At 46.3% G+C, this 15,828-nt stretch overlaps 1 protein-coding gene across 1 annotated transcript in view; it reads right to left on the bottom strand.

Moving 5' to 3' along the window:
* LOC108918618 (calcium-dependent secretion activator 2-like) overlaps positions 1 to 15,701 on the bottom strand; it is a 90,538-nt gene extending 74,837 nt beyond the window's left edge. The window contains exon 1 of the mRNA XM_018726061.2: positions 15,308 to 15,701. Within this exon, the coding sequence (XP_018581577.2) occupies positions 15,308 to 15,637 (330 nt within the window). The 5' untranslated portion in view covers positions 15,638 to 15,701. The remainder of the gene's footprint in view (positions 1 to 15,307) is intronic.
* Positions 15,702 to 15,828: the final 127 nt, after the last annotated feature.

Raw genomic sequence — 15,828 nt, 5'->3', positions numbered from 1 at the left:
TGGCAGCTATTTATGTAATTAAATTCACATTACAATTTTACCATCATAATGCAGCCAATGACTTCTTATCTAAGACTGGCAGTTCCTCGTGTATGAAATATTGTCAAACATGCTTCCAGCCGCTTAACGACACTTGCATGTTTATTCCTTCGACTCAGGGCTCCTTCCTGGTTCTATCCATCCAGATTTCATGAAATTTATATGGTTTGCAAATTAAGGTTGATTGAGTCACCAGTGTCAGGAACAAATAAATGTTTTTCAGCACCCTGTTGTGCACCCTCTTTTTCTCGGGCGCTCAGACCACACTGACGTCTCTTCATACCAAGGTTTTCATGGCTGAGTAAACAGCTGCCATTATTCATTGCTTCTTGACATTCTGTTTATAAGTAAACAAACCACAATTTTATCTTCATAACACTATTGATGTTTCCAGGGGAGTTAATGCACTAAAGTGAGAGATCGAATTAGTACTCCATCTATAGACATAAAACTAGACCCTGCTTTTTGTTAAGTGGGTAGGTCTAAATTGCAACTAGATTTATGATTTTAAGGTTTTGGCTTAAAATACAAATAAAAAGCAACAGGAGAGAGGGAAACGGGGGTGGTGGTGGCACAGAGGGTTTGGCCTTTCCCTGCTCTCCGGTGGGTCTGGGGTTCGAGTCCTGCATAGGGTGCCTTGTGACGGACTGGCATCCCATCCTTGGTGTGTCCCCTCCAGCCCTGTGCGCTGTGTTGCCAGGTTAGGCTCTGGCTCATTGCAACCCTGCTTGGGACAAGCAGTTTCAGTCAGTCAGTGTGTGTGATACAGGGAAACTTTTTCCAGGGCTTTCATGACTGTAACTTTGTTCCAAAACTAGAACATCTTGCATTACCTTTTATGGCAATATTAAGATTAATATGAGGGCTTTGAATAAGAGTGCTGTACTGTCCCACAGTCCAGTAAAGCAAGCAGGGAGTCTGGGATTAGTCATTGTAATGGAACTTGGCATTTGGCACCAACAGGTGGGGGGGGTCTCAAAACCAGCTGATGGAGAATCCAACAGTTAAATCCATTATGATCTCCATCTACCTGCTTTGCATCACTGTCTACCTGCCATCTACCACCATCTACCTGCTTTGCTCATCTCTGAAGGATGCCCTGACTCATCCCTTTATGAGCCCAGGGCTCATTTTTGGGGTCTGATGGGAATACATAAAGCGATGAGTCAGGACATGCTTCAGAGATGAGCATTTTAAAACAAGATGTCTATGTGCTTCCAGGGCAAAACGGGTGTGACACAAAACGGCCTGCAGTGATGCATCACTCGAAGGTCTCGTGAGGATACTAATGGGCATTCCCAGCACTCCAGCAGAGGCAGTCTTCCATGGATGGCGCAAGCCTGATGCCGCTTGCCACCAGGGAACTGCATCCTGTGTGGATCAGTCCCCATCACGCACCTCTAAATGCCACTAAGCCCATGATTTTTAACAGAGCGAGGGCGGACCAAGTCAAGCGGGATACGGTGTGCAGGATCGGTCTTTCCATGTCACACTTTCAGCGGGATTACAGTACAGAGGGGGGAGGCTGTGCTGGCGCTGGGTTTGTAAACCACAAGCTAATCCCCAGGGGAGAAGAAATAATAGATTCTAAATCTAAACACTTTCATGTGGCAGACATTGTGAATGATATATTGGCAACTGAGACCCTGTTTTACAGTTACTGTTGCTTTCAGGGTGTATTTTCATTATTTTGCCTTTGATTTATGCATCAAAAATCCTTCTCTAAAGTAGTTACAGCAAGTAAATCAAAAAACAACCAAGCTGACTAGTAGTGCAACAGTGCGCAGAGCATGAAATATGATATAATTCAATACCATCATATTTTATTGAACTGTAGCTTGCAATTCCTTACGACAGACAAAAAAACAGACCTGTACAGAAACCAAGGCATCAGTCCACACCACAAAACAAAGCACAACTTAAAAGAAACAAATAATACTGGAATGAATGGAGAACTTTACCCTGCACCAAAATAATACCAGTCTAAAAACACATCATGAAAACTCAATGATGATAAATACCTCCATACTCATGAGAACTAATTCATTAAATATCTTGGAGAGGAAAAAAAAAAAAAACTATAAATAAAGAATGGTTATAGAAATATTGTACCCATCCAAACATTATTCATAACTGCTTGTCCAGAGCCTATCCTGGAAAGTCAGGGCGGTACACCCGGGACTGGATAATCCAACACAAGGTGGTAACACACTCTCATTCGCTCACAAATAGAATATGGGCAGTTTATTCACACAGAGTTGCATCCATAGGAAACCCACAAATTGCACACAGACCAAACCATTTCTGAACCCATGTTTGAACCCGCAAGAGATGTATGGAATTACCAGGCAGACTCAAATCCCAATCTATAAGGTCACATGACATTATCAAGTCAAGTGGGTTTTTCTTGTCATTCCTCTACACACCTTGTATACAGTGGAACAAGATTTCGTTTCTCTGGGACCGTGGTGCAACACAGACAGAACAGTATGCAAGACTAGATAAAGCGCAAATACACAGCGGTGCGAGACAAGTACCGGACAATAAATATACAGAACATAACATTAGATACACAGGACAATAAACAGAAGAATAATCCGCAGTGTATTGATGTATGTCATACTAATGTCGATATGTCAAGTGTTTTATACAGCGGGATTACAAAACAAAGCTGGCGACAGAGAACCTTTTACAACATAAACTTGGTTAGATTAATTAACATAAGACTTTTTATGAAGGATTTCTCCCTAAATACTCCAGCGCAGCACATTTGGTCTTCATTGTCTCATCAAACGACCACCCTGCGTGTTCCAGAGAGAACATCTTTGCGGGAGTCACACAAGCCCTGCGATGTGAATGAAAAAGCCCAAGAAAGAACTGCAGGACTGCGAGGTAGACGGAACACGCAATTTCATCTGAAGTAACTGAATGACTGGATGTGTTTATGAGACGGAGCAGCGAGACACTCGCACTGTGCAGGGGCACCGTGCCGACAGCACTCCAGCACCAACCTATGCACAAAAGAGTGCCCACAGGGAAAAGTGCGGCACGACCATGAGTTTCATTGTTCGGTGGAGCCACTCATCAGTCAACTCCTTGCCCCTCCCCACCAGTTTGGTCCCCAGCACTGCAATCTGAATAGTCTTCCAGCAAACCCTTTCCCAGCATCCCATCTTCCATCAGTTAGAAGACAGCAGGTGGTTGCTCTGATGAGGACTCTCAGATTTAATTGAGCAACTGAGCAACTGTCAGGTGTCTGCTGCCTTACAGATGGGGGAATGGGTGGAAGGGTGCAATGTTTGAGAAAGGGGTTGGTGGGGGATGCTGCCGTTGATCTTGTCTTCTTCCTGTGACTTGTTGGCAGCACTGCTCCGAAAGAGTGGCATGGTGGCCAATCGTCATAGCAACATCAACCGCCTGCCTGGTCAATGTCAGCTCCTTGCGGTCTGCACCACTGCCGTCACGACTCTTGACTGCTGCCGTTCTCCACATGCCTAACAAGATGCCTGGTCGACGGAGGCAGAGAATACCCTGCCCCCAAAACCCTCTCATTTTTACCTGCATCGGTGCGCAGAAAGCATCACCAGCAGTTTCCTATACGAAGACCAACGTTCCCAGGTGTCCTACAGGCAGTACCCGATGGCCCCTCCAATCCCCCAGAGGGTGCTGCTCCAAGAAATGTTTCAGCCTACTTTATGACTCATTCTTGCGTTGGTGTTCATATTACCCAGCTCACGGTGTTACTTCCACAGTCAGTACAAATGCCTCAGGCATCCCAAGCTGTGTTGAATACTTTGCCAGCGAGGTCTATGTATCATTCATCCCCACCATGTCCTCGGGCCCCCGCAGTACCCCAGGATCATGGGAAAAACCCACAAAGAATTCCCCTCATGAACCATAACTACCTTTTGTCACAAAACGCACTTTCTCAGCAATATTAATAGGCATCATGTCGTTCTTTGTTTTTGCACGTACCAAGTGCTGAAAAGTCAAAGTCCAACCAGACTAGTCATTGTGACTGAATGAAAAATAGAGTGTGTGTTCTTTCTCTCGACTTGACAGAACACACAGTCCACCCTCTAATCAAACAAGCTTGCAAGCCATCGGCAAAGTGAACGGCGATCGTGAATGTGAGCCGTGAAGCGACGTTCCCTCCGCTCCTTTAGGGCTCCGGATGCTCAGCACCTATGCTTAAAACAACGCGGCGTGATTTCACAATGAAAGGCACGTGGGTCTCTCGAACCTGGGCACCCACAGAACCAAAAAACGGCAATAAAGCCATCATCCAATGATACTTGGCCTTCATTTTTTCTTGCAAAGCCAACAATAACACAGATTAATGTGTTGTGCAATCCTTGCTTGGTCCCATTGTAAAACAAACTTCCGCAGCATGGTTAAAGACCTCAGCTCTTTGCCTGGACAGCCCAGGAAATAGTGACACTGGCCAGTTGATACTAGCCAGACTCTGTCTGTGAAAGGAGACATTGTTTTCCCCCAAGAGACAAGCATCAGCTAGAGTGACAGAACCCCAAAGCAGTTCTGGACACACAGGCTACGTGGAGAAAGGCAGAGTGACGGAGAGAGCTGAAAGGAATGACACTGTATAGCTTTTTGGCTCCGGTCCTCTGATTAAATTCTAGAGCAAAGCGCTTCAGTGTGCCACAGGTGATCCCTGGTGACCTGTAATGACTATATAACATCTTTGGGAGAAACTGTTTCTCTGTCAGGAGGGCAGGGCAGATGTGTTCCAGTTTTCAAGGGGAATTACAGACTCCAGATTCACGTACATTTCCTACAACAGAGAACAAGAGGAAACCCGTCATTTCCCCTTCATTAGAAACACACACACATAGATTGAAGCTGTTTGTCCCAAGCAGGGGACGCAGCAAGCCAGAGCCTAACTGGGCAACACACGGCGTAAGGCTGGAGGGGGAGGGGACACACCCAGGACGGGACGCCAGTCCGTTGCAAGGCAACCCAAGGGGGACTTGAACCTCAGACCCGCCAGAGAGCAGGACCCAGCCAAACCCGCTGTGCCACCACACACCCCCCCCCCCCCCCCATTAGAAACATGCCTTCATTATATCTATTATCTTATCTATTATAGAACTCAAGAATAAATATCCAACCATTCATTAACAGCAGAGTGGTGGCACCCTCCCCACGATCTCTTTCTTAGTAATGTGTATGTGCTGTTTTAGTATTTTTATGTATTTTGTTAACTTTCTTGTGTTAACTGTTAATTAGTTACTGGGGTTGGTTGGTTATTGGGTATATGGATCTGTAATATTTGGTTGCTCACCACCAGTATGTCTCATGTTGCATTTTGTTTTGTATATGAGTTTCTCTATGGTTTTGGGGCAAACTGAAAATTTAGTAGCTGTGTTGTGCTGTGAGACATAAATAAAAATAGCAAAATGTGGAAACTGTGGTTCTCTGAGTCATCCACGGTCACAGTGGTGTCAGTAGTGGGATGGAACCACTGTTGGCAGAGGACTTGGACATAAGATGATGGCGGAGGTGCTACGGGATGCTGATGAAGACCTTCCAGTGCTGGAGGAGCACCAGGGACTTCTTATGCAGTGTTTGAGCATGACCTCTCCAGTCACACAACAAACCAAGCCCGCCCCACTTTGGACGTACTGGTGAGCAACCTCAAGTGCACGAATCCTCCCCTCGTCCAAATGGCAAACCTCGGGCCACCAGCTGTGGTGCGTTTCTCTGCAATTGGACTCCGCTGTGCCAAAGCGGCTCGCTGCAATGGCCTCACCCTACCCTGTTGTGATATTCCTGCCTGCAGAGTTCAAGTCTGCCAAGTGACAGAACGGATGGAGCTAAGGAAATGGAGCTAAGGAAGTTGGACTCTTGAACTGTGTTGAACAGTGTCTGACAAGTAGAGGAGCTTCTAGTGCCTGGTCATCGCCCTGCGACAAAGGGCTTTCTTTCCATGTCTCCCAAGACCGACACAAGGAAGTGCAGGCACTGGGACCCTGGCCACAGACTTGGAGCGCTACAGACGGCTTGGCTATCCTCCTCCAACCTCTGTACCTGAAGAATGGGAGGGATCTGCTCTTGAAGCACTCTGGTTGCCGGCCTGCCTAGCAACACCGGTTTTAGCTGGACTGATATGCACTTTGGGGTGGTCTAGGACAACTGACCTCTTTGGTGGATGCAATGTAGCAGTGGGGTGGTGGGACCCTTCCCATCATCCCTTGTTGCGTAGTGTGTACATGTTGCTTTAATTATGTTTTAGTAAGCGCTTCGGTGTATTGTGTTAATTCTCTTATGTTACTAGTTTATTTACTAGGGTGGGATACTGGGTATGTGTATTAGTAATATCTGATTGCTCACTAACGGTATGTCTTAAGCGGCAGTTTATGTCTAAAAGTTTTGTGTCCGCAGTGGGCTTTGCAGCACATGAACAAAAGAGCAAAATGTGCAAAAGTCGGTTCTCTGGGTTGTCCGTTATCACAATACTTTGAAGTACAATAAAATACAATGATTTTTCTTTTACAAGCTACAGGTTTGCTAGTTTGACAAGAATTAATGAGAAAAACATATGGGCATGATACCTGGCGTGGAAAATTACAAGAAAAATGTGAATACATTTCCAGCATAAAAATAAATCAATAAAAATACAGCAGGTATCTATAGGAACCAGCTACTTTGAAAAGTGAACAATATCAACACATTACTTTCCATGATAAATGGTAAATCGCATTTCATAAGTAAATAATGGAAATGATTGATAAAATACGTATTGTGCAAGAAATAAATTAAATGCTCAAAACTAAAGATATTGTTTTTACAATCTCTGCGTTCTCTGTATTGATTGTTTTCAAAAGAAATCACAGTCGAAATTAGCTCATATCTAAAGTAACGTTTTCAGAGTATTTGATTGCAAGATCTATGTTTAACTTCATAGCTCATTTACACGCTGTCACTGAGTCACACGGAGAAGAGATGGATTCTTGGTGGAGAGGAAATGGATATGAGTCTCACCAGCAGGCCCAGAACTGACATCTTAAAATTAGCAACTGGCAAAGGTTAACCTACATTTTTCGAAGAAGTCTTTAAAGAAATTACACTTGAGAACTATATAAGCATTAGTAAAACTCAGAGAGCACACATGTGCACCGTCCTTTGGCACTAAATCTAGATAATCTGTTGTTTACCATGCTTGCTTATGATGTGCTCATTTGAAGACCTTCATGCACATGAGGTAACTTTGACATCACGTACAATGAATCTCGATTAAGAACTATGACAAATGCTACTCCTTTTGAACGTTCAAGGGCTCCATAACAATGCGCTTAACCTTGGAGATGAAATAAGTTAAGCGACTGTGATCAAGGATCCTGACAGCTCGAGTGACATGAGATGTATGGAGATCAAACAGAAAATTACAGCGCTTATTGGGGGGGTGATATCACTGATCTCAGACAACGGAGAAGGCGTAGGCGATAAAAGAAAAGGACTTGAAAATGAGGAACAGGATACCATGTAAGAACGGTCTGCCACCTGGGGCAGAATCAAGATCTTGGCATTCCGAGCAGGGTGACCAAGCTCGCTGGTAGGGAAAGCCATCACTGGCTCTTCACAAAGGTCAACGACATCGCCAGCATCGTCCTGAACACGACTCGGAGCCTCGAGCGGCACTCGTGTAAACATCAGGGAGACAATTGGCGGCTCTCCACTTACACACAGCAACTATAAATAACACATTCTGGGCTTTGTAGGAAGACAGCTTAATGGACCACCGCGATGAAAAGGGGCAAACGTGATGGCATTCTGTGTTACTAAGCAGGCAGCCGGAGCTTCCAGAAGCAGTGATGTTCAGGTTCCCTTTCACAGCACACAAACATAGAACACAGTGATATCATGCCAGACCACATCAAAATCATATAAGCATTTCACATTTTCACATATGTGCTGCGCTGTTGCTGAATCCTATGGAAGTGAACTGCTGTTCGGAACCTGTCGTCGTCCTCAGCCGACGTCTCTTCCTCTTTTGTCTAAGCTGATCGCACACCGCTCTGTGCGCACTGAAACCTCTGAGCCTTCTGGATGCTGTGACTGACAATTTGTGTAATCGCCCTCGAAGGCACAGTTTATTAATACCATTTTGTGAGGCTCCGAGCCTCGAGGATATGTCTGGGACTCTTGGTATATCAGAATCAATAATTCAGAAGATCTAGTGGGGACAGCAGTACCTTTGGGCTACCGGACCAACTCAACAAGGGCTACAGCAGACCTCTTTCACACAATGCACCGCTGACCCTGGGGCATGCCTATATGGAAGTGCGGGTGTGTGGGTTTAACTCCTAGAGGAAGACCCTACTGGTTATCCTCGCCTCTCTGTTGATCGGCTGTCCACCCTCATCACCCATGTTTCCAACTCTGGCTTTTGTAGCCAGATACCGTGGCAACAACAGCCTGCTCCTGTCAAAAGCACCTCCTCACATTTCTCCCTTTATCACACATGTAAACAAAATGCCACAGTTGCTAAGCCAGACTCGGGAACTTGGGTGATGTGGGTGGACAGGCGGAGGTTACTGTACTGAAATATTTCATTTTCATACCTTTTTTAAAGGGTAAAACAGCAGGTCCCCTTGTGGGATGTGAACTAGTAGCAACCTTCATTTTTTTAACAACCATGCTACCTGCTGGCCTTTTATCAGTTCTGAGCAGAGGGTCACAGAGGAGGGGGCTGCCCAGAGAGGAGCAGGGACACCTCCTCCCTCTACAGTCATCATCGGCACAGATTTTTTATGGACTGAACTCTGTGCAAATATCCTGTCTCGATAGTGTTTTGCACACAGAGCTTCGATCAATCAAATAAGTTGCCACCGGGTGCTGACTCACTGTGGCTGACTAAATGAATCATATCTGGGATCAAGTGATAAAAATGGTTCAATCTCGCTGGTTAAAACGTCAACGGAAGGGAAAAGCTGAAAGACAAACAAAACAATGGATCTAACAAGTGCGTCTGACTATCTTTTTTATCCAAGTTGATCTACTTTAAGCCTAAGGCATTGGGAAATCCCCATTAAATGTGCATTTATTCGGGTTTCTGCTGCAAACATAACCAATTTAACAGCAACAAACAATCAATGATTTCTCTTTCCCGGTTGGCTGTCAAAAGCGAGGCAGAAGTAAATTGTTCTTTACTGCGTGTGGTGCTGCAAAAAAAAAAAAAACTCCAATTCAAAATAACTTTGGTTTTAGGACAACCCATGAAAAGACAACAAACAGCACAGAAGATGCAGTATAAACTTTGTAATGACGGCAGTTCTCATTGAAAAAGTCTCCCAGCGTAAGCAGGGTTATGATTCTCCGAATGATCTCGAGAGAGGGGTCATTGCATTTATTTAGCAGATGCTTTTCTCCAAAGTGACTTCAAATGAACTCTATGTAGTGTTACCAGCCCACACACCTTATTCACCGCAGTGACTTACACTGCTAGATAGACTACTTACACTGGGTCACTCATCCATACATCAGTGGAACACACTCCCTTTGTCACTCACACACTATGGGTGAACCTGAGCAGCATGTCTTTTGAGTGTGGGAGGAAACCAGAGCACCCAGAGAAAACCCATGGAAACTCTACATAGACTTAGCAGGGATCGAACCCACGTCCTCTCGTACCACCCAGGCGCTGTGAGATAGCAGCGCTACTCTCTGTGCCACCCTGCCGCCCAAAGTTGAGTTCAACCTGCCAAAGCATTCCTCTGTGTCTCCCCGCTTTGTCTGTATTCACCATGGTTTCAGCTAGCTGCCCCCTCCAGGATGAAGATCCTAGCTTTGGCTTCAGCCTAACGTAGAGCAACAAGCACCTTCTCTCCCTCAAAACTCCGGAATCCCGCTCAAAAAACATCTATTCCAGACACTTCAATAACGTGTTAGTAAAATGTTGGTATGATCCACGCTTCGTCTGCATTTAAAGCCCAGAGCTGCATGACACCTTGGAGAAAAAAAATCTGCCAAATGAGTAAACGTAAATGTAAGAGTAATAAATTTCATTTTATTTCCTTTATATATATCGACTGACTAATTTCCCCAGTGTTCCATTATAACACCGATACACACATCACGCTCAGTTGCAGGCGTCTCCTTCCTGGTCTGCGGCTGAACATGATGCGGGAGCTGATTGCGCAAACACTAATTCAATTCAAAATAACTCGGACCTGAAGGACGAACCGTGAAAGGCGAGCAAACTTTACATAAAGGGTTATTTGCAATTTCACAGGGAGCAACTGGAGAATCCGTGCGGCGCCACCGTGTCGCTCTGCGCTGGCGAGACGACGAGAGCAGTGAAACAAAGGCCTGCCGTAACAGCTCCTGTGTGAGAGAAGGCTGAACAGCAAGGGAAGCGTGGCAATGTTCAACATCACAGCCTCCTGACAATGCCTTCATGTTTCCCACGAATAAAGACAGTTAAGGTCCCATGAATTATACAAGCTATTTTCTGGGTCATCTGGTTGTCTAAACAATTAGACACACACACACACACACACACACACACACACACACACACACACACACACACACACACACACACACACAGACTGGAGGGTATTGGGTGGTCAAAAAGCATAAAGGCAGAAAATAAAATCAAATCGGTCATTATCTGTCGTCTGGTATTATTTATTGAAGGAAGAAGTTGGTGGGTCTTTAAAGACTAAAAGGAGAAATATTCCCTTTGCGTAATGGTTTTAAAGACATTTTGTGTACAATAATTACACACACACACACACACATTTTCAGAACCGCTTGTCCCATACGGGGTCACGGGGAACCGGAGCCTACCCGGCAACACAGGGCGTAAGGCCGGAGGGGGAAGGGGACACACCCAGGACGGGAACAATAATTACATTCTTTAAAAAATACACATACTAAGATGCATCCATGAGATGCTTTCCCATCTAATGAGAGGGAAGCATAGTGAAAAACGTATGTGACGCGTAATATTGCGTTTTTGCAGACAATAGTGAAACACGGTCTGACCTCTAGCCCACTGCTCTTTATAGCAACATGAAACAACATCAGCCCTCAAATCAACACTTGCTCCGCAGGGGCCCTGTGCCAATTAGTCCTTAACCTCAAACATGTAAACACCCCATTACACTGTGTGAATGTAGAATTCAGCGAGCGAAAAAAGGAGTAGAAAATCACTGCGATTCATTTTTGTTCACCGACAGTTGTGTGCTCTTCCTCGCCGTGCTTCGCAGGGTGGAGATCGCGTCAAAGGAGCGAGCATCTTCCAAAGATTTGCCGCCTTTTAAGGGACGAGTAGACGTTTAACCGAGCGGAGGGCCCACGGCAACACGCAGCTCGACGGCTGTCTCTCTAGGAACACATGAAAGGCCTGTAATTATACGGTATTTCTGCTGTCTGAAAACACAAAACCAGACTGTGAACATTTAGACGGGATGAAACAAACGGGACAGCGCGGAGAAGCTTTTAAACGTCATTATTAAGGTGTTAAATCTGCAATGCTGAAACTGCCTGGGAGGCCTGCCGCGGCTCTGGAGAGTGACAGATGTCTGGCTCTTCTTCCGATCGAATATTGATCACCAAGCAGCTAGGAATCCGAATCACCTTCTGTTCCGCACGCTGACCTGGCGCTTCTTGGGCTCCACGCGAACGGGGCTGGTGGCGTACACCTCTGCAGCATGGCACAAACTGCCTTTCATCTCGGTTCTTCATCAAATTCAGCAATTCCGCGCCCGTACTGACAGGCTGCCCACTGGGCGTTTAACACGACTTTCTTACAGAGATATAAAGGGAATAAATGCAAAGCCGAAGCAGCACGCAGAACACGTCAAGCACGGTGTCAAAAAAAAAATAAATAAACGAGCAGTGATTGCACCCTATCGTTTAGTATTGTTCTAGGCGTCATCCCATTAAGCAGGAAGACCACCAGCTAAACCGGCAAGAGGTTCCCTTACGGTCACCAAGACCACTGCTGCTTTCGACACAAGACCAACCCACAGCATTGTCATCTTACGGCAGATTTCACATCGTGTTTCACCTTCAGTGAACATTTGCCCGTTCCCCCAGAAAACACCCTGCGAACCCTAGTACGAGGCCACTCCAAGGGCCCTGCTTAGGCGCGGAGGCTAAACGCCCCAGTGTCACCCCAAACAACCTCCCCTCCATTTATAAAGTGCCCCGGGGTGACCAGGCAGTGGGAGCAGAGGCTCAAGCGAGCATTTCCTAAATTGGCTCATCTTCTGACCGAAGGGTTGTTCACAAAGTATGAGTGGGTTACATAATCTAGTGGATGACACGCACTTGAGCAAGAGCAAAAGTGACAAGTTAAAAGAGTGATACGATGAAAAGAAAAGGAAGCCCCCCCCCCACCCCCACCTCCCCCAGAGATACTGCCATCGGGATTCTCCGCACCGGTCTGCACGCCAGGCTCAGAAATGTGGGAAACATCTATGAGTGCCACAAATAGGCAAATTAATAAGCAAGTGAAGGGAGACTCATTTTGTTAAATAAAAAGTATGTTTGCAAGCTCCATCCGTGCTTTTCTGGAACCCGAGCAAAGCAATAAATGAGTGGGGAGGAAAAAAAGAAAAAGGACGAAAGTGCTGTCTAGCGCAATGATTTGTCTCCTCGGAGCCGTAGCTGAGAGAAGCTGACAAAGTAACACAAAGAGACCGAGGCTCGCTGGACCGAGGGGACGGCAGCATTGACGGTATGCGAGGCCACTCAGGACCTAGAGAGGCAGCTGACCAGGTTCCAAACACCCGGCTCCTCACTCTCCGAGGTGCTTTGAAAATAACCAAAGGTGTCATTTTATCCGACAATGAAAGTTTCAAAGAAACAATGACGGAGCTGCACTTTAGCTGACAAAAAGTCCCAACAAAATACCCTGTGGGACGTCCGCAGCCGGGCTCAATGAGAGAGCTGGACCATACTTCCAAGAGCATCAATGGTCTGCGGACTGTGGTATTTACTGTGATGGGCTCAGAGCAGACAGTCCTGAGCACCCTGACCATATGGTACTGACGCTGCACCACGCTGGTTCATTCGGCTGAAGACAGCACAGCGGCGCAGTTTTGTCACTTCCCGTCCTTGACGTTTCAGCATGACAGATGGACCGCAGTGGGCCAAAACAGTCACAAAGGATCTTAACTACTTGCCAGTCAGAGGTGGTAAACCCAGCTGGAATAAAACTCGCAGCCAGAGTGCGGGACCGTTCCGAGCAGAGTCGGGTGTGGGTCTTCGGTTTCTCATTGAGGGCGGGTTCCCACCTCTGGGCTGTGGAAATTGTGGTGTTTTTGACTGTCCTACTGGGCAGAAAAATCCACTGCCAGAACTGGTTACACACCAGGTACAGTATCAGACCTATGGCAAACTATCCTGGAAAATAAGCTGGTAATAATGACAACTGTGTTTAACAGTAATTATTTCTTGCAGTTATAGAAATTTACTCAGACGTTCAGACAGTCCTGCAATGATTATACCAATTAAAAATTAATAAATTGAAGACGCAGTTCAGCAGTAAATGACAAAATCATTAGCCTGATATTAAAAGCCCGTGTCTTTAGTTAATTATTAATGGATTTTACATGATGCTAAATGCCACTGACTTCTTTATAAACACTGCCAGTGATCGCAGTGCTCAGCTCTGAGGGGCCTCTCGTTTTATCAATCGCCTATCGGGAGTTATTGTGGTTTGAGGTTTAAACCCCCCTCCTCCCCCACAGAAAAGAGTGCTGAAATGGATATGGGGACAAATGCGTAAAGTAAGTAAATGTAATTTAACAGAACAATGTTATTCTGTCTTATAAGATGAAATTGTAATTTAATATGAATAATTAATCATGACTAATATACAAAGTTAAATCCTTTCTCTTCACTGGTTATAAGGTTCAGTCAAATTAGAGTAAAAAGTGACAGTGACTTAGATTTGGAATAATACAAAAATTAAATGGGAATTCATAAAAAGAAGGTTAACCTACACATTCTGAGTCCCAGTCAGGCATGATTTTTGTCAGTCAGACTGCCTTTTGGAGAAATTTAAAAGTAGTTTTAACAGTGCTTCACGGGACGAGTCCAAGAGGGGTGTTACAAACCTTTCAAATTTATGGTCACAGATTAAGTCATCCCTGACAGCACTGAGATTGACGAAGATGAGGATGAGCAGCGGCAGCATTTCCAGGCACGTGCACCAGCCAAACTATAATATTTATGATGTCAACATTTCACATCGCTGGAGTATTTGCATCTGTGAGACTCAGATTAATGCAACATTTCAGTCATGCAGCCTCACACACTCCAGCTCCTTCCCGCACACACTGCAGGCAGGACCAGTCTTTTATACATCTTAAGGTGGAAGATGAGCTGCAAGTCATGCTTTACTTTCAACTGGGCATAAATTCAAAGTCAAGGAAATGTTTGGTTAAATAAAACGAAAAGAAAAAAAAAAAAATTTTTTACTTTTGTGGGTTTTACCGTACATAGCGTTTGAACACTTGTTTATGTAAAGTAAAAAAAAAAAAAAACCCAACCAGACAGTTTCTTTCAGTGGGAGCCTCGGTATCCTGGCACTGAGTGGTCCTTTAATGGTGAGCGAAGTGTCCCAACAACCCAAACAGATTTAAGAATGCGCCAAGAGGCCACATCTTAATATAAATCCATTCTTTGCGCAAAACTCACTTAGCCAAGTAATTAAGGACCCAGTTAAGTGGTTTGTCAAATCCAAACTGAAAATACTGCTGCGCGTAATCTATACGCCCTACATTTCCAGAGGTAGACCTTGTTCAAGATCGCCAGGTGGGCAGAAGAGGCGGTGAACGACTTTGGCCATTTCAGAAACATTGAATGAAAAGGAAACATGCCTTCGACATAAAAAAAAGTGTCATTACTGACTGGTGATTGCTGGCCTACAGAAAGCCCTTTCATTTTTCAGGGCACGTGTAAACAAGAACAATCCGTAAAAATTAAGGGGCAAAGGAGAAAAAGCAGAACTGATCTGATGCAAACAACTTAAACCTATTTACTGGTGTGACTAAGAAACGCAGGTAAAAGTGTCACTGGCGGGCTGTGAGGCGGGTGAGCCGCGCTGGCGTTCCTGGTGACACACCTGCTCTGCCACCCGCACGGAAGCGACGCCCCGACTCTATGGAAGTTCCATCTCAGGCCTCGGCCACGCCCACTGCCACACCCATCGCTATAGCCACGCCCACCGCACCGCCCCGCCCCGTCCCGTCCCGCCCCGCTCCGTCCCGTCCCGCCCCGCTCCGCTCACCTTCTGCTGCCTGCGGGCCATGTCGGTGGGCTGCTTGGCGTTGAAGGGGTACGAGATGCACCTGAGCACGAACACGTATATCTGCAGCTTCATCCTCCTGTCCGCTTCTTCCTTCTGAAGCTTTTCCTGCTCGATTTTGTCCTTCTCGCTGGACACGGACGGACTCGGGCTGACGGATCGGGGGCGCGCCGCACCTGCTCGCTTCCCATCCCGGGGGTGTGTCCCCAGCGCGGGCACGGACTTGTGCGCGTTGCCGGGCGGCGGGGCGTCCCCCCGGCCCTCCTCGAGGCCCTCCTCGGCCGACTCCTCGCTGGAAGACGGGTCCAGCATGACTGCGTGCGGGCGAAAGTGAGCGGCGCGCTCCCGAAAGTGCACGCGACGCGGAGAAACTGACTGAGGCGGACACACGGGCGCTGTGCGCGCGCTCCCTCCCTTTTAATACCGCGCGTCGAGTTCGCTTCTCCACGCAACCCGGAGGGCGGAGCTGGGCCCGGTGGGGGTCCCCCCACGCGTGCAAAATG

The sequence above is a fragment of the Scleropages formosus genome, chromosome 21, assembly GCF_900964775.1.
Source record: "Scleropages formosus chromosome 21, fSclFor1.1, whole genome shotgun sequence".
NCBI lineage: Eukaryota > Metazoa > Chordata > Actinopteri > Osteoglossiformes > Osteoglossidae > Scleropages > Scleropages formosus.
This window is presented reverse-complemented; position numbering and strand designations above follow the sequence as displayed.